The sequence below is a fragment of the Salvelinus namaycush genome, chromosome 6, assembly GCF_016432855.1.
Source record: "Salvelinus namaycush isolate Seneca chromosome 6, SaNama_1.0, whole genome shotgun sequence".
NCBI classification, from domain to species: Eukaryota; Metazoa; Chordata; class Actinopteri; order Salmoniformes; family Salmonidae; genus Salvelinus; species Salvelinus namaycush.
Window position 1 is genome coordinate 43265908 of NC_052312.1, and position 23204 is coordinate 43289111.

The window sequence follows — 23204 nt, forward strand, 5'->3', positions numbered from 1 at the left end:
AGCGGGTCAAAGAAGTTAAAGCTTGTCAGTGATGCTGAGGTTTGAGAAAGTCGTACCAGGAAAAATACACCTAGGATTCCTTAGTTTCAATGTTAGAGAATCTGTCCCATATGCACTGCAGGGTTTTGAATGGGACATGTAGCTGTGGAGGGGCACGTAATTACGGTGAATGTGGATGCGATGTGAAAGTTAAGTGCTGTAATTGTGGGGGAGAACACAGTGCAGCATTTGGTGGATGCCAGGTACAGAGAGAGGCTCAAAGATATCGGATTAGTCATGATGTATCGTGCGCAGAGGCCGTAAAACAAATTGGTAGAACTACAGTGCGGACTGATGGAGCTTACCTGTAGTAAATGGACCTACTTTTGGGGCTGGTGCTTCTGATGGTCCTGGCATGGTTTCAAGGCCTGTTCAGAAATCTCATGCTCATTAATGTGCAAGGTGTGTTGAACAAAAGTGTCCCGTCCTCCCAGGCTGCCGGGCCTGCATGATGTAGGATCAGATGGAATAGTGGTGAGTTTTTAATAGGTGTAGGGATAGTCGGTAGGGCAATTTTTCTTGCTTTTTCCCTATCCTTTCTCATTTTGTGTCACAAAGTGTAATTAATTCACACTTCGGAACAGTAGGCAGAAACACAGGGCTAGATAAGGGAAATAGATTAGTAGGAGGCTGTGACCGGCCTCACACTCCGGTATAGTAGGTGGCAGTGTATGCACCTTGCAGTTGGTTGCGGTCCGCTAATACAATTTTAAAGAAGAAGAAGTTGACCATTTTTGATGACGTTTATTCTATCGATTTGGAAGTCCATGTAGCAAGCTATGTAGCGATATATGCTGATAAAAAGGCACATATTCACGCGTTACAACGATTTATTTGGCTACTAGTTATATTTTATAAGGTGAGTATTTGAGTCTTATTTGTGGGAAATATTGTTAGTGTGCCTCTGCGACAAAAGACCGATACAATTGTTGTTGATCGTTAGTAACGCGTTAGCTAGCTGGCTACGTCCTTACAAATGAAATGTGTTTTTTTAAACCTACTGGACTGTCTTTGGTAATGGTCTGCTCAGTGTGATGTGCGGTCGTGTAGTTGCAATCCAAACGACAGCTCTAACTATCTAACGTTATGTCAGTTACCTAACGTTATATTTTTGTTGACACTGCTTTTATTTACAGGTCTATTTATCCTGCCACTGCCAGGACTATTTTTAAGGGACACACTCTTTTCACGCCACTTCGATACAAATCATTTCCCTAGCCGGTTAGGAGAGCATTTTCGCTAACCCTAACCCTTTTCCTAACATTAAGCCTAGTGTCTGAACCTGCTACGTTAATTCTCCTGACATACTAAGTAAAGTATTATAATTTACTGCGTACGTTCTCCTAACCTGCAACGAAAAAGTTACTTCGGTATCGAAGTGGGGTGACCAAAGTGTTTCCCGTGTCTTTAAACTGAGAGAACCATGTCGCTTTACGACGACATGGGCGTCGGGAGTGCGACCAGTGACACCAAGACCGAGGGCTGGTCCAAGAATTTTAAGCTACTGCAGTCACAGCTGAAAGTAAAGAAGGCAGCTCTGACTCAGGCTAAGGTGGGTTCCAATGGCACCGCATGTTGATGAAAGCTTGTTTCAGGAATGACTCAAAGCTATGCTTACCAAAAGCATCCCTAGCCATATCTATGAATCTTGTCTCCACATCCAGAGGTATGGATGATGTGTGTGTGTTCCCCTCAGAGTCAGCGGATGAAGCAGGGTACTGTCCTGGCTCCAGTCATTGACTTAAAGAGAGGAGGTTCCGCTGATGACAGACAGATAATAGACACACCCCCACACATTGCAGCAGGACTCAAGGTGAGGGCTGTGTGTGTTTCTGTGACACAAGTATTTGTCAGGGTATCCCATGTGAAATGTGTGTTAATTATGTGTGACTTATGTGATGTGTGTGTGTCAGGACACAGCACCCAGCGGGTTCTCCTCGGGGGATGCGCTAATCCCCCTGGCTGATGAGTATGACCCCATGTTCCCCAACGATTACGAGAAGGTGGTGAAGAGACACCGCGAGGAGAGGCAGAGGCAGAGAGAGCAGGAACGACTGAAGGAGATAGAGGACAGAGAGAAGTACGACCTCCTCTTACTGAACAGCACCAAAGCTACACTTCTAGAACATTCAACAGGATTCTGTTGTTATTGTTGACATAAGTTAGAATGTTATATCCCTCAGGAAACTGAGGATGACGTATTGTTTATAGAAGTTTTCACACTGTAGGAATATGGACCTGACGATGACCACATCATTTCAGTCCATGTTCTGTCCTTCGTTCTGACCTCATGTGTGCTTCCTGTCCAGGAAGAGGAAGGACCGACACGAGGGCAGCAGCGCTCCGAGCGGATTCTCCCGCTTCCCCGCGGCAGAAGGAGAGTCAGATGAGGAGGAGGAGGACTATGAGAAGGAGAAGAGGAAAAGGAGTGAGTAGACCACCTCTGGTTTCACTGGTCTCCACACTGAGCCTTCACAGCAGAGTTATCATCACTATTATATGCAATTATTTAGGCAGATGGACTTGTTCTTAACGTAAGGAGTTAGGATAATGTTGTGATTACGTCAGGATAATGTGTCTGACTGTATGTGGTGACTAGACTATGTCCCTTGATTCTTACCCATGTCTCTCTTTTAGGTATGGGTGGAGCAGCCATCGCCCCACCCTCATCGCTCGTGGATAGTAGAGACAGTGAGTCATGGCTCACAAAGGGATTGGTGTCTGTCTGTTTGGGATGTGGGGGAGTTTGTCCAGTAGATAGCAGTGTTATTTTATGTTAGGATGACATTCAACATGCTTGATGAGGTGAGTGTGTTAACTGTCTGTCTCTCCCCTCCAGGCTCGTCATACTCCTATGACGATGAGATGCGTCCCTCCCGTGGTTCTAAAGCAGCCATCCCTCCCCCCATGTACGAGGACTCCGACCGCCCCCGCTCGCCACCTGGCGGTCCCACCAACTCATTCCTGGCCAACATGGGGTGAGTATGATACCCTATTAGTTCTATGTAGTCTAACGTACCCAACTCAAAACACAACACACTGAAATAGCCTGAACACTGGCCCTCTAATGGCATCAACCTGTATAGTGCAGCCGCTCAGTGTTCTGTTCGGTGGTGTTATCTGATGTTGTGTCCCTGTCTCCCCAGAGGGACCGTGGCCCATAAGATCATGCAGAAGTATGGCTTCCGGGAGGGCCAGGGGCTGGGCAAACACGAGCAGGGTCTCAGCACGGCCCTGTCTGTAGAGAAGACCAGCAAGAGGGGTGGCAAGATCATCATAGGAGACAACACTGAGAAGAGTAACGCCATGCTTCATACCTCACTTTCTGCCGTCTCACTGCCCTGTCTCGCTCTCTCACTCATTCCTGTCTCTCTCAGCTCTCCTGTCTTTCTCTCAGATTTCTTTCTTATCATATATATACACGCCATCTACCCCCCCCTTTTCTCTTTAACACCAATACTCATGATCTTTCTACTACATAAGATGGATACGAGCTTATTTTCATTGTCTCCTCTAGTTATATTAGCCTGTCCAGATGTTTTTATTTTTATCATGTACTACATAGGCCCAGAATGAATGGTCTTGGTTTCTAGTTCCAAAATTGTCTACTGTAACGTTGTTTGTAGCTGTGTGTTTGGTCATCTTCAGTCAAGATTCTGTTTTTAATTGGTATTTTTCATTCATTGATCATTTTAATCTTCAACATTTGAACTTTTGTGTGTGTTCTTTTTTCCCCTGTTTTGTTTGTGTTCGCGTGTGTGTGTTCCTCTCCTAAAGCACCAGGATCCAGTAGCCAGACGGCAGCAGCTGAGCCTTTAGGCTGGGGCTCGGCTTCAATAGGTTTGGCACTGTTACATCACTTTCTCCCTACCTTGACGCATCACATCCGGTTTCGCCCCGTGTGTCTTGTTGTCCCATGTCTGTGCTGTTCCATCTATTCTTATCTCCTACTGTCTAATTTTCGCAGGCAAATTCTAGATTTTTTGTTATACAGTTTGCTCATCTCAATGTGTGTCAAGTTTCATTATGGAACTAGTAACCACATTTATTCTGGGCCTACATTATGATGGTTGATAATCTAGAAAATATGTGCTAATTGAGTTTAAGGTTAGTGCCTGTAACCCTCTCATCATCTGATTGATAAACTAGCTTTGTTAAAACATCAGTTGTGGTCCACATTCTGGTCCAATCTACAGTCTGAGTCTCTTCCTGTTTACATTTACCAATATATTCAGTTATTTGACCTATTGTTGACATGTTCTGCTCTCTTTCTCCCATCAGTGGACCCATCCAAGAAGTCAGAGGCCAACCCCCTCACAGAGATCCTCAAATGCCCCACCAAAGTCGTGCTGCTACGGGTGGGTGCTATGCGTGTCTTTGTGTCTGTCTGTGCATGAGTATTTATTGTAAATTCTTGTGTGCTCGTTTATGTGCATAGGTCCAATAAAGTGTGTGTGTGTGTGTTTTTAGAACATGGTGGGCAGAGGCGAGGTGGATGAAGATTTGGAAGGGGAGACCAAAGAAGAGTGTGAGAAATATGGCAAGGTCATCAAGTGTGTCATCTTTGAGGTGAGAGGAATAAGTCTGTCTGTGTGTGTATGGTTAAGTGCTGAGTCATATTGTGTTGACTAATTAAGCAATAAGGCCCGAGGGGGTGTGGTATATGGCCAATATACCACGGCTAAGGGCTGTTCTTATGCACGACGTAACGTGGAGAGCCTAGACACAGCCCTTAGCCGTGGTATATTGGCCATATATCACAAACCCCCGAGGTGCCTTATTGCTATTATAAACTGGTTACCAACTTAATTAGAGCAGTAAAAATAAATATTTTGTCGTACCCGTGGTATACGGCTGTCTGATATACCACGGCTGTCAGCCAATCAGCATTCAGGGCTCGAACCACCCAGTTTATAATATGTATTAAACTATGTGTTCTCCTCAGATTGCCCAGGTGACAGATGATGAAGCAGTGAGGATATTTCTGGAGTTTGAGAGAGTCGAGTCTGCCATCAAAGGTCAGTACAACCTAACGTGTTCTATGTGTTTCTATTTCCTTGAGGTTTCTGTAAGATGTGTGTGTGCTTGTTTGTCTGTATAACTATAACGTATGTGTGTGTATAACGAAGGTTGCGTATGTAACCACGGTTATGTGAGCTATATGGATCACTCCAATATATTGGTATCACTCCGCGGCGGAGGGATACATCCGAGGTGAGGATTTACAGGTTTAGTCCCAAAGAGCTGGTCTGTTGTTCTCACTGACCGTGTCCGCTTCTCATAGGCAGCCAGTGCCCACACAGGGCACAACATGCCGAAGGGAGGCCCAGACCACTGCCGGGGGGTTGTAAGCAGAACCTTCGGGAGGAATGAAGGGTTGGGGCGGAGAGATATACTCCTCCCCTCGGGGTCCATCCTGTAGCACTCAGAACTTACTGAAAGAGCATGGAGCTCACCAATCCTCTTCATGGAGCTCACCAATCCTCTTCATGGAGCTCACCCACCCTCTTCATGGAGCTCACCCACCCTCTTCATGGAAGTGATCACTACCAAGAAAACCACCTCCATAGAGAGGTGTTTCAGAGATGCAGACTCAAACGGTTCGAAAGGCGGCTTTGCCAAAGCTGCCAAGACCACATCCAGATCCCAGCTCACCATTGAGCAGGTACTAGCTGGACATGGGCGACAAACCCCCTTCATAAACCTGGAGAACAAGGGATATCGCCCCACCAGCCTGTCCATCCACCCCACATGGCAGGCAGATATGGCGACCAAAAACCCTCTCAGAGTAGAGGCTGCCAAGCCCTCATCCAAGCGAGACTGCAGGTATTGGAGGATATACTGCGTCCTGCATGACTCGGGCACAACCTCAATACCAGTGCACCAAGAGCAGAACAACCGCCAGCACAACTGGTATGCCGCGGTTGTTGCCGGTGCCCTTGCGCTCTGCATGGTGTTCATTACGCCCTCCTGTAGTCCTGACATGGACCATTGATGCCGTTCAGCGGCCAAGCCCACAGACTGAGGCAGTGCGGTCTCGGACGACACAGAGTTTCCCCGGCAGTTCGGGTCTCAGGGGCAGTTGCCAAGGTGTCCCAGACAAAGACAGGAGAAGGCTGAACCAGGGTTGTCTGGGCCAGTATGGGGCCACCCTGCAGCAGACGATGCTCGGCCATCGTGGTCCTGTCCAGCACAGCCTGGATCAGGGGAAAAAGAGGGGGGAATGCGTAAAGCTCCAGCCCTGGCCAATCGTGAGCCAGAGCATCCAAGCCCAGAGGCCCTGGTGGATCTGACATGGAGCACCACAGGGGGCAGTGTGCATTGCCCAGGGAGGCGAACAGGTCCACCTGCGCCCTCTCAAACTTGTCCCACAGGTGCTGCACGACCTGGTGATGTAGGCTCCAGTCCCAAGGTGGCAGGCCCTCCCTCGAGAGCATATCCGCTGCCACATTCAGGATGCCAGGTATGTGTGCTGCGCGTAGACATCCCTGAGCCCAGAGAAGGAGCTCCCGTGCCATAAGATGGAGGCGGTGGGACCTCAGGCCACCACGATGGTTGATGTAAGCCATCACTGTGGTGTTGTCCGTTCTCACCAGGACATGTCTTCCAATCAGATGCGGAAGGAAAGACCGCAGAGCCAGCAGTACAGCTCAGAACTCTAGTGTATTGATGTGCTTGCCGCTCCAAGGGGGTAGCCAACAGTCGCTGACCGACCTGCCCTGGGTCCCCTCCCCAGACGATCTGGGAGGCGTCTGTGCTGACCAGGTCCCGGCGGCACATCCCCAGCATATGGTCGAAGCAAGATAAGATCGCCTGAACACTTCTGGTGGGCAGGTGTGCTCTCATAAGGACTGAGTCCAGTTCGGCCACCTTGTGGGTGGGCATCAGACAACCCTTCTTGTTGTTTACAGTAATGCCCAGCCCGCCGATTTGGGTCAGGAGCATGTCTCTGTCTGACAGGACCTGGGTCCTGGTCGTGGTACAAATCAGCCAATCGTCCAGGTAATTGAGGATCAACAATCCTCGGGACGTGAGAGGAGCCAGGACGGCGTCCATGCACTTTGTGAAAGTGCGGGGTGCCAAGGAGAGGCTGAAGGGAAGAACCATGAATTCGTAAGCAGTCCCTTCGAAAGCAAATCAGAGGTACTGCAAATGAGCTGGGTGAACAGGAACATGGAAGTACGCATCCCTCAGGTCCAGCGTCACTAACCACTAGTCCCTGGACATGGCCTGTAACACGCGGGCTGGGGACAGCATGTGGAACCTCAGTACCTTCAAGTACACATTGAGGTTGCGGAAGTCCAGAATCGGTCGAAACCCTCCGTCTCTTTTTAGGACTAACAAAACACAAGTACGACAAACCACGGGCGAAGCTACAGGTGCAGAGATTGGAGCACTCGAGGGGCTGGCCATGTGGACAGCCAGTAAGTATGCTTCCATGCAAGATATTACACTTACTAGTGACTTACCATGCAAACTTGAGAAAGTTTGTACCTCAAACCATACGGACGTCTGCTGAGAAAATGAAAGAGAATGTGCGTCGCGGCCATGGGGTCTATATATAGGACCAGACCCCAGCCGTGACACCGGAGTAAATCTGTAAGTCCTCACTTTGGATGTATCCCTCTGCCGTGGAGTGATACCAATATATTGGAGTGATCCAATATAGTGAAACATAACGTGGGTGTGTGTATAACGTGGGTGTGTGTTTGTGTGTATAACGGTGTTTGTGTGTATAACGGTGTGTGTGTGTATAACGGTGGGTGTGTGTGTATAACGGTGTGTGTGTGTATAACGGTGTGTGTGTGTATAACGGTGTGTGTGTGTATATAACGTGTGTGTGTAACTGTTGGGTGTGTGTGTAACTGTTGGGTGTGTGTGTAACTGGTGGGTGTGTGTGTGTAACTGGTGGGTGTGTGTGTGTGTGTGTGTGTGTGTGTAACTGCTGTGTGTGTGTGTAACTGGTGGGTGTAACTGGTGGGGGCGTGTGTGTGTGTGTAACGGGTGTGTGGGTATGTAACGGGTGGGTATGTGTAAATTGTGGGTGTGTGTGTGTCTAACTGGTGGGTGTGTCTAACGGGTGGGTGTGTGTGTAACTGCTGTGTGTGTGTAACTGCTGTGTGTGTGTGTGTGTGTGTGTATCACTGTTACGTCTGTAATAAGGCTAATGCAGGGGCCAGTTCAAATGGGTTGTCCCAGATCAGAAAGCAGGTGAGACTGTCCCCCCAGGTGATACATCACAGCTGTCCCAGTAACCCCCTGCCCCTCCACGCACGCCGTTACATCACATCCTCTAAGGGAACAGAAACACGGCCTACATAATATATACACCCTAGACTGGGCCGGACACACACACACCCTGTTCATTTCTGTAGAGGATAGATAATGCTACTAATACCAGACTGGACACACACACATTGTTACTATTGTTTTCCAGGTGTTTTGACTTTATTTAGACAGTAAGGAATTCAAAGGGGGAGACAGGCAAGTGGTAGAGAAACCATGGGAAAGGTGGGCACTGGGCTTGAACCCCGGTGTCCGGTGAGGAGAAGTGACTTATGCCGGGTTGTGTTACCAATACGCCACGGCTCTGCACATGTATCCATCTTTTGTCCACACATGTGCCTGTTTTACTGGGAATGTCCCGGCATTGGTGTTAGGATGAATAGATACTTGTCATCACTGCTCAAACACACACGCCCCTATGAGGCTATGTGCCTAGTGTTGATAAGGAACTCTCACAGTGTCCATCTCACTACTGTAGACTGGATGTGTATTTGAACTCTGCCTCCAGGACTGTTTGTTGTTGTTTATCTGTGACATTCTCGGGAAGGAGAAACTCCTGGGAACTTGGGTGATGTCCCGGCTGTGTTTTCCAGTGTTTGAATACCAGGAAATATCAAAGCCTCTTGATAGCCACAACGTTTTGTTTTTTCAAGCTTTGATAAGAATGAATTACGGTCCATGATGAAAACACTGTAGACTATCAAAGAGGAGCACCATCCCATAGACCGTGTTAGGATGACAGTATGTTTGTTCACGGTCCAAACGAACAAAACGACACAATTCCTCACTAGTCTTCACTCAATGATACATCGGCAGTGATATTACAGACCTGTCTGGCCTAAGCTGACAGAAAAGTCAAGTCAGTAGTGTTAATAAATAATGTTTGCACAGTAATAATGTTTGTTTCCTGTCTTCTAGCTGTGGTGGATCTGAACGGGAGGTTCTTTGGTGGTCGGGTGGTAAAAGCCTGCTTCTATAACCAGGATAAGTTCAGAGTGTTGGACCTGGGAGAGCAGATGTGAGACACACACGGTCCATCCCACCTGAACTGTTATGACCCACCTCATCCATACTCACAGGGACAGAAGAAATGCTCTCTCACACACACACACACACACACACACATTGGTAATCACCAGTAGCTCTTTCTGTCTCTAAGTAGCCCAAACATTTATACTCTCAACAGCAGCACAATGTGTCTGTATTTAGTTTAACTTGTACTTTCTGTTTTGCCAGCAGAAAAATCCTGTATGTGAGGTAATGAACTACTGTCTTGGTTTCTGTGTCCTGATATGAACCTGTACAATTGAAACCTGGAAATAAATGTTCCTTTTGTTTAAAATCTTTTGTTTTAATCTCTCTTCTAGGGCAGAGCGTAGTCTAGGAAGCCCAGTTTTTTTTCTGTCTGACATAAGAGGCTCTGAGGACCAGACCCTCAGCTTTCCATCTTTACATAGCCTGGCACGTTGAGGGGGTACTGGGGCAGTTATGAAAGAAACACATCCCCCCCCCCCCCTCTAGCCTCATTCAGATCTTATGTAAAACAGACAGGGGTCATAGGTGAGTTAGAGGACTGTCATAATGACTAATCTCTGTGGAGGATTAAATCAGAACAAATTAATTCCGATCGGGTAGTACACAGAAATGAGCTCATTCATAGAAAGGGAATTAAATTGACATGGACTCTACTCTCAGATTTTATGACTAACCTCAAATGAAGCTTAGATACAAAGAAACTAGTGGAGGCTGCTGAGGGAGAACGGCTCATAATGGCTGGAACCGAGTGAATGGAATGGCAACAAACACACGGAAACCATGTATTTGATATCATTCCGCTCCAGCCATTACCACAAACCCGTTCTCCCCAATTAAACTGTCACCAACCTCCTGTGATAGAAATACAAATATGTTGGGGTAAAGTTAAGATTAAGTGTGTGTGTGTGTGTGGGGGGGAATTTATGAGGGTAAAGTTTTCAGGTCGGGCATGCAGAGGGTGGAAGGAGAGCATGCTTGGCTCTTGCAGGGGGAGTGAGATGGTGTCTGGGTGGAGGAGTGACAGTGCTCTTTGCCTCACCTAAATACCACTGGTGGAGTTGTGCCGGGTCTAGGAGGGTAGAGAGTATGTGTATTAGGGAAGGGGGGGACACAGTGTGTTTGGGAGGGGGGGTCTCTCCCCTGGCACCCAGACTAGGTCACAGTCTTGTCAAGGGGAGGTATTCCCTAGTATCCCTAGTGTGGGTGATTGGGGTCTGGGTCAGGCTCTGACCTGGCCTGGTTCAGGAGAGAAACAGAGGGGTGAAGAAGTAGGCTAGGCTATGAAGAGTTGTGTGTGTGTGTGGAGAGGTTGACAGGCCCACATACAAACACATGCACTCTTTTTGTATCTCCCCCACTCTGAAATATACACCTTGCACTTCGAACAAGAAGAACTTAGAAATAATCAGATCCAAATGGCACAATGCCATTATTCTCTCTATTCACTGGACAAATCCTTTCACTGGTATCTTAAGTTTATTGATGATACAAACTCAAATGGTCCTACATGACTGCAGGCTGTAGCCATGCTCAGGGCAAGTCTAAGTGCCACTATGGCAGTCACATAGCCTATAATCTGTTACCCAGAAGTAAAATTCTTGCTGAAGTTTGTCACTTCCTGTTTTATTGCATAAAATAAATATTAATCTGCACCAGAAAGTGTCCGTATAGGACATTGGCATGACACTACATAATATTTGGAGACCGCAAATACTGTAAAAACCTCTCTTTGGGTCATATTTGTTCCTGTCTGAAGGTTTACTGGGGTGCAAATCTGCACGTGCACCGCCGGGATACTCCCATTTGCCATAATAGTGGATTACCGTCATCAGCCACAAGGGAGCGCAGCATCACCCTCCCCGAGAGCGCGCGCCCCGGTGGATGTCGTCGATATCAAGTTGTTTCCTGCTGGGACAGTTTAAATAAAGGAACTGGGACACAGCGGGGTAGATTAATACACCGGCACAGGCTGAACGGTATTAGAATAGAACACAGCAGCTCTTAACGACTGCTTAGCTCGCCAATATATTTGATTACAGACTACTTGTCTGGTAGAGAGAACGACAACCGATCCAAAACATTTTGAATTGTATCCTACTGTTTTTATTTAATTCGTGCTGATCTGAAAGCACGTAACGGTGGTATTTTGGGGGGACCGATATTATTGGGAAACCTAGGTTTCTTTCGTGTTTTATTTCACTACCCTCTAGGAATGCTTACTCAGAACAGGATACAAAAGATATGGATTCCTTCAAAGGATGACAAACCGGCAGTCCCCCGGCGATGTAAGTAGTAGCCTAACCCGCGGCTGGTATCAGCACCCATCTGATTCATTCAGGTTTCATTTAGAAAAAGTCCATAGGATAAATGTATTACATGGCATTATCTTTGATAATTATGCTATTGATTTATTCACAATAATCAGATAAATAATCATCTCATTGAGCCTACAATAATATCTACAATGTAGCAGCTGGTTGGAATATTAGGCTACATTAGCGGTCCAGGTTGGGGAGACCCCAGACAGGTCACCAGAAAACAGGGAACGTTGTTGCAAAATGTAGTGTATTGAACTTTAAGTTCGAGGGTGAATAGAATGTGTTGAAATAAGAAAATACATGTGATTGCATGTTTTGATGTTTTACTCGCATGGCTTTATTTTCAATTGGCGTGGCATACAGTAGGTAGCCTACTTTTTGAAACCATTCAACAGAATAATTTTAAAACAGCTTAGTTTTCAAATGAACCTACCGACTTTTAAAAAGTACACTATGTGTGTAATTACTATAATTATGCTAAAAGCATATGCCCTATTAGCCCAGCCTATCCAAACTGGCCATTGGCACGCAGCCAGGTCAGGATTCACAAGTAGCTATAGAGGGTTATGGTTGATAGTGCTCACTATAGCAACCAAGTCTCCATCTGGTCCCTAGTTTCCACGAGTTACCACAGCCACAAAGTAAAAAAATTATAACTTTTTGATCTTAATTTAAGGTTAGGGCTAGGCATAAGGTTAGCAGTGTGGTTAGTTTAAGGGTTATGTTCAAAATTACATTTTAATAAGATAAATTGTAGAAATAGCCGGCTTGTATGTCTTTGTGGCTGTGGTCCCGGGGGCTCCCCGCTCTGCTCGTGACAGCCAGGAACCATTGTGTGGGTGGGAGAGACGGGGGGATTTCACATGCAGACGCATCGGGATTGGACGAACTATCGTGCGTGTCTGCATGGTGCGAGCTGGATAATGGCTGAGAAATTGCAGAAATAGGCGGGGTTTATGAATTTGTGGCTGTGGTAACTAGTGACGACAGTTTGTAAAGAGCCGACTGATAAATATCAATGGCCTGAATAGCCACTGCTTAATTCACTGACGTCAGTTTGTTTGTGCTGTTGTGTGTCATACACAGGTGAATGAGTTTATGCCGCGTTCATAACAACAGTGAATTTGCAACTCAGAAATCTCCGACTTCGGAAAAAAACGAGCTCAGACTTGGAAAATCGTTTTGAACGGTCATCCAACTCGGAATGCAAATCGGAAACTGGAACATGCCTGGGTCGCTCCTCTTTTCATTTCGCTGCAGCTAGCGACTTTAACGAGCTGCAACAAACACTCAAACTGGACAGTTTTATCTCAATCTCTTCATTCAAAGACTCAATCATGGACACTCTTACTGACAGTCTCTACCTTCTTGCCCTTTGTGCTGTTGTCTGTGCCCAATAATGTTTGTACCATGTGTTGCTGCCATGCTATGTTGTTGTCTTTGGTCTCATTATGTAGTGTTGTCTCTCTTGTCGTGATGTGTGGTTTGTCTTCTATTTATATTTATATTTAATTTATTTTTATATTTAATCCCAGCCCCCGTCCCCGCAGGAGCCTTTTGCCATTTGGTAGGCCATCATTGTAAATGAGAATGTGTTCTTAACTGACTTGCCTAGTTAAATAAAGGTTAAAAAAATACAAATTATTTCTAGAACTCCAACTTTCTGACCTGAAGATCACTGACATTATGATTTGACCTAGTTTTTCCCCTCAAGTTCCCAGTCGTCTTGAAAGCACCAATAGCTGGTGATGTCTGTATCACATGGAGATTCAGGCAATGAAAACTAATACCCATAAACATTTTCATGCCTTAAAGACGGACTTGCATTGACTAATGCACAGTGGTTCTGACATTGGAACCATCTCTCTAGTAGGAGGTTTATCAGCCGACTGTTCAGTCAGGTTGGGGGAGGGGAGACAGCTTCAGCAGTGTCTGCAGGTAGACAGACGCACCATCTTGACCACTGGGGAAGGGTCTAGCTGGGGGAAGTCTCCCAAAGTCTATAAGAGGATGTACAGCTCTCTGACACTGAACGAGGGAGGGAGGGAGTGAGATAGATGGAGAATGATAGAGGGAAGGAAAGGAGGGAGTGATGACCTAATAGCTTTATAGCTGTTTTACCATCGAGGAGGTACTGTGTCCTGGAAAGTGGATTAGAGCTGGTAGGAACGTGTGAATGAGAGGCATTTGTCACTGAATGAAGATGCATTATTATTGTGTATAAATTAAGAGTACACGATTAATCAGGTTGATTGTGTGTATGGCTATTGAACAATATTGTAATCTCTCTGTCTCTAGTGACGGGGGCCCCACACCTGGCCAACCCCCCAACAGTGATTGTGATGGTGGGTCTGCCAGCCAGGGGGAAGACCTACATGTCCAAGAAACTCACCCGATACCTCAATTGGATCGGCATGCCCACCAAAGGTACACAGCACACACACAGTGCACACAGTACACACACTCAGCACATGACGAGACACATTAACAGGTGTAGCTAACAAATTAGTAACTTTTGTTATTGGTCATAGTAATGTGCCTCACACTGCACTAGAAATGTTTATTTGATCTTATTGTTGTATTTATTCACTAAGAGGAACGTTGGGGTTAAAAGGGCGGAGATTGGATTATTGTTCTTGAATCGGAATTCCTGCCATCTCATCTAGTTCCTTTCCTCTGTTTTAGTTTGCAGATTTACCACAAACTGGGCTTGGGCTCACTTTCTCCCTCCAGAACATTCTATTTACCATTGTTAGTTTGTTCTTTGCCTCCAGTCTTTAACGTGGGAGAGTATCGCAGAGAAGCAGTCAAGAACTACAGCTCGTATGACTTCTTCAAGGCTGACAACGAGAGTGCTGTGAAAATCAGACAGTGAGTCCACCCCTACTCCCCATCCTACTCTGTATTTTACCATGACAAATTCTGAGCATCATGTGACGTCATTGATCATCAGAGTGTACTTGAAACAAGGCTAACAGAGATGATTTATTTTCTTGCTTAGACAATGTGCCTTAGCAGCTCTGAGAGACGTTGAGTCTTACCTGACAGAGGAGGGAGGCCAGGTTGCAGTCTTCGATGCCACCAACACTACTCGTGAGAGACGAGACATGATCCTGGACTTTGGCAGTGAGAACGGCTTCAAGGTCAGTGGTGTTTCTATGGTTACGAGCGGCTTGATGCAATCTCAAACAGATACGTGATCGAATGACTCGTCATGTCTTTCAATGTAAAGATGATAAAATGACTCTAAATGACTCTAAATGTGTGTGTGCAGATCTTCTTCATTGAGTCGGTGTGTGATGATCCCAGCGTCATCGCCACAAATATCATGGTGAGTGAGAAATCTGAACAGAACATCTGAAGAAACATGTTATTGGTTGGCTCATGTTCCTGCAAGGTTCCTCTAATGTTGCAGCCTGAAGTTAGCTACTGACGTTGTAATATCTATAATGTTATTCTTAATGAGTGTCTTACGCTGTCACCTGACCTTTTACTTCCTCCCATGACAGGAAGTGAAGGTGTCCTGCCCAGACTACCAGGACTGCAACAAGACAGACGCCATGGAGGACTTCCATAAGAGGATAGAGTGTTACAGGGTTCACTACGAACCCCTGGACCCAGACCAGTACGACAGGTAGCCTAAACCTCATATAGCTTATTCACTGTTCATACCTGTTGACCCTAGCTACTGTTTATGTGTGATCTGAGAGTGGCTTAAACCTGATTTAGAATCAGTTTGGCCTTTTAAATAATAATAAATAAGATTATATGGAACTCTGAGACATTTAGTGAATTCAGGCCCTAGACTAAACTTGTTCTAACCCCCTACGTAGGAGCCTGTCCTTCATCAAGGTGGTAGATGTAGGCAGACGGTTCCTGGTGAACCGGATCCAGGACCACGTCCAGAGTAAGATCGTCTACTACCTGATGAACATCCACGTCCAGCCCAGAGCCATCTACCTGTGTCGCCATGGAGAGAGCACGCACAACCTACAGGGACGCCTGGGGGGAGACTCAGGGCTGTCGCCAAGGGGGAGAAAGGTACGAGAGTAGAAACACATATACACACACACGCACACTAAGTTGACACATGAATACACACACACACACACTTTCTGGTCTCTTACTCTTTCCCCTTTCTCTCTGTGTAGTTTTCTGGGGCGTTGTCAACGTTCGTTAAAGAGCAGAACTTGACGGATCTGAAGGTGTGGACCAATCAGATGTGTTGCAGCATCCAGACTGCTGAGAGCCTGGGAGTGCCCTACGAACAGTGGAAGGCCCTCAACGAGATAGACGCTGTGAGTCACACACACTAGAATAGACCACTCACTGGATTGTGTGTGTGGTGCTTCATTTAAACAGCTCTAATGTGAGGTGTGTGCTGTGTGCACAGGGGGTGTGTGAGGAGATGACGTACGATGAGGTGAAGGAGAAGTACCCTGAGGAGTTTGCTCTGAGAGACCAGGACAAATATTACTACCGCTACCCCACAGGAGAGGTTAGCACAGTACAATATACTACTAGAATCAACCTGCTACTGCCAACTACTGTACAGTTACACATGAACATAGTTCTAGTGTGTCAAATTCTGCGAATCGATGTGTCTGTGAAAATATCAAGTTAACCCTTCTCTCTTCTTTCTCTCTGTCTTATCCCTCCCTCCCTCCCTCCAGTCCTATCAGGACCTGGTCCAGCGGGTGGAGCCAGTGATCATGGAGCTGGAGAGACAGGAGAACGTTCTGGTTATCTGTCACCAGGCTGTGATGCGCTGTCTGCTGGCTTACTTCCTGGATAAGAGTGCAGAAGAGATGCCCTACCTGAAGTGTCCCCTCCACACGGTGCTGAAGCTCACCCCCATTGCCTACGGTGAGAACTTGTGTACACCCTTCACATTACCGAGCCAAGCCAATGTGACCAGAAAATATCAGAGACAGAATAGTACAGTTCAGATTGGCTCTATAGTGTGAATTGGGCATTAGGGTCAATTGTATGTTCTCTAGCTTGTCTAGGGCAGGAGAAATAAGATGAGGTCTAAATATCTGTTCTGACTGTGGTGTGTGTTTGTTTTTACTCTGTGTGCAGGCTGCAAGGTAGAGTCCATCTCGCTCAACGTGGAAGCGGTGAACACCCACAGAGAGAGACCAGAGGAGATGAAGAAGTATCCTGGGACTCTGATCAGGAGGAACAGTGTGACCCCCCTGACCAGCCCCGAGCCCAACATCAAGAAACCCCGCATCGACGGCCTGGACGAACCCCTCCAGGAGCTGCCCATGTCCCTCTGCACTCCTTCCCACCTCACCTTGGCCGAACAGGTGAGTCTGTCTCTCTGTCTCTCTGTCTCTCTCTCTCTGTCTCTCTCTCTCTGTCTCTCTCTCTCTCTGTCTCTCTCTCTCTCTGTCTCTCTCTCTCTGTCTCTCTCTCTCTCTCTCTCTCACATCTTTGACTCCTCAAATCTACTGAAGGACATCTCTCTCTCTCTCTCTCTCTCTCTCTCTCTCTCTCTCTCTCTCTCTCTCTCTCCTGCTCTAAGCAATTTTCCATTCTACACTGTTGTCTCTTCGCTCTCTTAACATTCTTTTCTTCTTTTCATTCTTTCTTCCTTCTCTTCTTCACCGTGCAGCACTGGCTTGGCAAAGTCTGTCTGTAAGTACCTCTCCTACAGGAATACGTGCCAAGTGCCTTCTTCCTTCCCGCTCACTATGGCCTCACGTCCTGTGTACCATTCCAGCCTCGCATTCCTTCTAACTGATGTCAGAGCATTGCACGAGCTTTGCTGTCTGCATGTTACCACGGCAACCCCTACACACTGTTCTGTCACTCACGTCTTTCGAACGTCTATATTTGAAATGTATTTTCTGTTCTGTTTAAAGACCTCCGCCCATCTGCACCATCCTTCACTGTCTGAAACTCGTCTCTCTTTTAGTGTTTCAAAGGTAAAGTGAGAAAGCAGCTAGATTTAGCTCCCAGCTTATTCTGTAGTAGTAGTGTTGTTGTGTCTCAGACTCTGCAGGTACATATTGACAGGTGATAATTATTCAGGGTGTGGAAAGATCCTGTCAACGTAAGTCACAGTCAGAAGGGGCACTTATACACTGAGTGTGCAAAACATTAAGAACACCTTCCTAATATTGAGTTGCACCCACTTTTGCCCTCAGAACAGCCTCAATTCCTCGGGGCATGGACTCTACAAGGTGTCGAAAGCGTTCCACAGGGATGCTGGCCCATGTTGACTCCAATGCTTCCCACAATTGTGTCAAGTTGACTGGATGTCCTTTGGGTGAAGGACCATTCTTGATTCACATGGGAAACTGTTGAGCGTGAAAAACCCAGCAGCGTTGCAGTTCTTGACACAAACCGGTGCGCCTGGCACCTACTACCATACCCTGTTCAAAGGCACTTCAATCTTGTGTCTTGCCCATTCACCCTCTAAATGGCTCACATACACAATCCATGTCTCAATTGTCTCAAGGCTAAAAATCCTTATTTAACCCGTCTCCTCCCCTTCATCTACACTGCCGGAAGTGGATTTAACAGGTGACATCAGTAAGGAATCATAGCTTTCACCTGGATTCACCTGGTCAGTCTGTCATGGAAAGAGCAGGTGTTAGTGGTTTGTCCACTCAGTGTACAGTAACACCCATAGACAAGTAAAGACACACACTCTTACACACCTATTGTAGCTCTATAGTTAGTTGTTGAGGTGTACTTAGACGTGGGATAGGGAGATTGGATCATCGTTTTTGAGCCCACACATGGTTTAAATTTACCATGGAATATATATAGCCTGGAGTCACTTAGCCTATAGGACAGGATCTTTCCCTCGCTTTATGTTTTATGTGTCTTGTCTCACAGACGACTCTTAGTTTGTTTGTTATATTGTGATGGTTTCCCCAAGTCTTCTTAACCATTTTAGGCTTTTTGTTTCCCTCAGAACATGAAGAGAATGTCCAACGATCGCCATGAGATCCTGCAGCTCTGCCAATGAGATCGCGCTGCCTCGTCACCTGATCCAAGACCCCAGGAAGTGAAAGCCGGCAAAGAAAATTCAACAATGTCACCAAAATGGACATTGTTGTGTCCCCCCCCCCCCCCATCTTCCTCTTTCTGGAGATCCCAGGGCACTTCTTTTCTCACACAGACATATTAGTGAGTGTCTGGTCTGTGTTATCTGCCAGTGCTTGTAGTACAAACACTTTGCCTCTGGGAAAGAGAGAGATTACACTGTACATTAGAGGTCTTCACAGGTCCACCCGAAATACCCGAGCGGGCCCGGGTCCAAAATTCTAAGTTTTCCATCCGGTCTGAACCGGGTCTTGGGTCTATGTAACTACAGCCGACAGACCCGACTGGACCCGGCCATGGCTCTGCATAGCCTATAGCATATTTATTTACCAGTAAAACATAATGTATGCTACTGTACAATACTGTACAACATGTCTCAACCACTCTGCTTTCTCTGGTTCCTCCAAAGTGAATCTGTAGTGACCGCTCACCCTGGAATTATGGTTTAATTAGTGTAATAGCTCTGTGATTCTAAGGAACTATTATATCTGGTTTGAGTGACTTCTTGGCACTCGGCAACGCATCCTTCAGAGAGCTGGAACCAGGCCAAAAATTTGAAATCTCCCTTTCTTGACACCCTCCTGAGATCTGAGTGATGAGTCATGTATCCATGGTTATATCACTCTTTTTAAAAACAGATGGAATCATTTAGTTTACGATGTAAACATGTTCCTATAGGAATGCCTCTGAAATAATGACTACCCAAATTGTGTTTGTCACTTTGGTTGATGTTATTCACTTTTTTTGTTCTGATTTCATTTCTAAAGATTTGAGTATCAGACTGTTACTGAACAACCGGTGTACTCATGCTATGAAATGAATGATTATTTTGCACAGCAAAGTTGATATTCCTATTGAGTGGTGTGTATGACTGTGTCCATAGACACAATTGTCTCTTTCTGTCTTTCTCTCCGAAAGGAGATTTGGACCTAGAGTGCCTAGTGCTTGTCTCGCAAGCCCAATGCTGCTTCTGTACCCATATAGCTGGCCATAGAAATTCAGACATATGCTACCTTCAGAGAACATGCAGTATAACGTGATTCACTTTTCTTTGTAAGCCAGCTGCTAACATGTGTGAGCACTTATATCTTTATGAAAATACGTTCTGTAAATAGACATGTAAATATATAAGACTTGAAGGAATGCTCAGCGTTTGGAATGTTCAAGTCTAGAACTGAGTGGAAAGGTATTTTGTAGAGGCTCTTTTGTACTGCTCTGATTGGCTGATTCATACTTAATTGTAAGTTTAATTGTAAGTCGTGTACTACTCTGCCCTACAAAGGTAAAACGCAGTAACTACGCCAACAGTGAAACTGAGAAAAATGGCTTTGAAGTTGTTTTGTTAGCCGGCCAAATATGTTCTGCATATCATATTGGCAGTACTACTTTTGTTCATTTGTTTGCTTCTGATACTTGAATTTTGTTTTTTTGTAAGACATTTTTTCTCAAACTATTTATTCCTATGTAGATTTAGATGATCGTTTGGAGCGGATGGCACCTGGTCTTGCCTGAGTACTGTGTATAACTTGTGTATGACAAGCAAAGCGTCTGAGAGATCAACATGTGTACATTCTGCATTTGCTGGGCCAATAAATCTCCAGGAAAATAAGCCATCTTGTGGATGTCATATCTTCATTATTTATGTGTGTTGGGAACACTATCTGAAAGGCAAACACCCTAACAATGTGTTTCCCCTTGGAGAAGTATGCTAGAACCTTTAAAGCAACTAAATTGTCACCAAAACACTTGCGATTCTAAAAGGTACTATAGGACAATATAGAAGTGTATTGAGAGTGCTGAGGCCTGTAGAAACACTACTTGACAGGCAAACACCCAATCAATGTGCTTCACTTTGGAGAGGGAGACCAGAAACCTTTTTTTTTTAAACTGGAAGCTGGAGGTTTTTGTACCATGCCACATTTAAACACATCTGTTCAAATAGTGTCACCACAGAGCCGGAGTCAGCTCAACACTAGCTGTCAACATCTATACTGACCTATAGGCAACTGCCAAAATAAAGGAAACACCAGCATAAAGTTTCTTAATAGGGCGTTGGGCCACCATGAGCCAGAACAGCTTTAATGCGCCTTGGCATAGATAGAAGTTTCTGGAAACTTTATTAGAGGGATGCAACCACATTTTTCCATGAGAAATTCCATCATTTGGTGTTTTGATGACTTTGGTGGAAAACGATCTCCCGGCTTAAGTGTTCAATTGGGTTGAGATCTGTTGACTGAGATCTCTTATTGTGGCCAAAATAATGGGGAACTGGGCATTTTTATACATCACCCTAAGCATGATGGGATGTTAATTGCTTAATTAATGCGAACCACAGCTGCTTTCAATATACTTTGTATTCCTCATTTACTCAAGTGTTGGCAGTTACCTGCTGTAGCTTGATGTGTCTGGTGCTGAGAATGAATGAAACCATTCTCTGTTAAAAATACTCTCCCAGACAGTTCATGGAGTAAAACATGTTGGAGTAGCTGTTTTACAGGTCAGTAGAACACACACTCAAGAACAGTGATGCGTGTTTCTTAATCCTAGTCCTGGGGACCTAAAGGGGGGTGAATTTTTGTTTTTGCCCTAGCGCTACACAGCTGATTCAAATGATCAACTCATCATCAAGCTTTGATGATTTGAATCAGGTGTTTGGTGCTAAGGCAAAAACAAATACACACCCCTTTGGGTCCCCAGGGCCAGGATTAACAAACACTGGTGTAATGTAATTGGACACAATACAATTCATTAAATCTGTGTTGAGCTGAGGTAGGTCCAGCTCTCTCCGAACTCCTCTTTTTATTTACCCCTATTCCTGTCTCCTCTCATTTGGCTGTCAGAATTCAGTCAGACGGACATCAAAGGAGAAGTCAATGATGCAACAAAGGCTCTGAAACAGTGCTCCGGAATGAAGGTTAATGTGTGTAATAACAGGGGCATTATTTGTCCATTATTAATCCTCCTAGAATAGCAGGGTCCAAGCCTTCTCTGTCCGTTTCTCTATTGTCTAGACACACAGAGCTGCATGGCAGTAAAGAGTATACTACATTCAGGGAATCCCTGTGCTGTACTGTGCTGGACAGGATTAGCCTAACATTCTGTCCTCTGGCCCTCAGCAATACAGCAGTCTATAAACCACTGGCTCTCAACCCATACCCAGCTCTACCATGTATCGCCCTATTGGAAAGAAAGATAGTGATAGCATATCTGAGACAAGCAATCTTCTCTATCTATTCTATGGCTGCATACCAAATGGCATCCTATTCCCTATAGCCTGTTACTTTTGACCAAGGCCCGTAAGGCTCAAAATAAGTGTACTATGTAGGGAATAGAGTGCCATTTGCGACACAACCTATTTCTATGTGGTGGTCCACTAGCCTTTGACCTGGTGAGATACAGTAGAGTGTCCATAAAACAGCTGAGGCCATCAGGCCCATGTCATGTGCTGTTGATATGGCAGAGGCCAGAGGGTTGATGTGTAAACCAAGGGCAGGCCAGCAGCACTCTAGCTCAGATGGCAATACAGTACTATTTACAGTGGCCACATGACTGCAGTTACATGTAACTCAATCACTCATGATTGCAAGGTCGAGGGGGTTTTGTCTTGCAAATAGTCAGATGATGTTGTCTGGGCAGAGTTAAAGATGTTGCTCTTGATAGTTGTTGCTTTGTTGTCGTTGTATAATTCATTCAGATGGGGTTTGTGCAGGGAGCGTGGGGTAACTGTGGCGTGCATGCTGCGGTGATTCAACTCCAGCCAAACTTACATTTCTGCTACTTGCCAACCCTGGCAGGCACTGCTGTCTGATTCACGGCCCGGTGTGGTTGGCCTGTGCTGCGTTGGCTGGGGTTTAGGTCTACAGCAGCCAGAGTGTATGTGACTACTCTCATGTACACTTGTCTCGACCCAGTCACATGACCTCATGCGCACACAAGCAAACTTCAGGAAAGTTAATTTGCATTGGATTTTGCATACCCAGCTCAGGTTGAACTAATGTTTGATAGACTCAGTCTCTATACGTGACAGATACCTGCATAGACAATCTACTCTTGCTTGTGTATGGTTATACATAAAGAATGAGTCCTGGTTTTGCCTGTAGGCTATTGGGCCATGTTTCCGTCTGTGTTTGTATGTTCTGTATGTGGTGGTGCAGACCGGCTTTCTCCCTGTGTATGTGAGTGTTTGTGTGTGTACAGTATATGCATGACTGTATGCGTGTGTGATAATCTCTGTGGGAGAGAAGAGAAGCTGCAGTCAGAGTCATGAATGGAACAGGGGTCTGGTTTACAGTGCATTCGGAAAGTGTTAAGACCCCTTGACTTTTTCCACATTTTGTTACGTTACAGCCATATTCAAAATTGATTAAATCGTTTGATTTATCAATCTACACACAATACCCCATAATGATAAAGCAAAAAAAAAAATGGGGGCAATTGTATTAAAAATAAACTGAAATCACATTT

The 23204-nt window shown here is 45.6% G+C and overlaps 2 protein-coding genes across 3 annotated transcripts; both read left to right on the top strand.

Moving 5' to 3' along the window:
• Positions 1-781: 781 nt before the first annotated feature.
• On the top strand, positions 782-9667 carry rbm17 (RNA binding motif protein 17). 2 transcript variants are annotated; one of them, XM_038996689.1, is made up of 13 exons: positions 782-898; positions 1176-1591; positions 1736-1852; positions 1953-2119; positions 2349-2467; positions 2677-2730; positions 2879-3017; positions 3186-3337; positions 3817-3879; positions 4321-4397; positions 4510-4608; positions 4985-5057; positions 9244-9667. In XM_038996689.1, the coding sequence occupies exons 2-13, from the start codon at positions 1463-1465 to the stop codon at positions 9345-9347; spliced, it is 1293 nt and encodes a 430-aa protein (XP_038852617.1). In that variant the 5' UTR covers positions 782-898; positions 1176-1462; the 3' UTR covers positions 9348-9667. The 2 variants fall into 2 exon arrangements, with proteins under 2 accessions (XP_038852617.1, XP_038852618.1); XM_038996690.1 differs by lacking the exon at positions 3817-3879.
• A 1654-nt stretch (positions 9668-11321) lies between these two features.
• LOC120050066 (6-phosphofructo-2-kinase/fructose-2,6-bisphosphatase 3-like) lies at positions 11322-20349 on the top strand. Its single transcript, XM_038996691.1, has 12 exons — positions 11322-11645; positions 13977-14105; positions 14453-14549; positions 14680-14821; positions 14953-15009; positions 15188-15312; positions 15512-15719; positions 15830-15976; positions 16072-16176; positions 16352-16544; positions 16761-16990; positions 18610-20349. The coding sequence occupies exons 1-12, from the start codon at positions 11573-11575 to the stop codon at positions 18661-18663; spliced, it is 1560 nt and encodes a 519-aa protein (XP_038852619.1). The 5' UTR covers positions 11322-11572; the 3' UTR covers positions 18664-20349.
• Positions 20350-23204: the final 2855 nt, after the last annotated feature.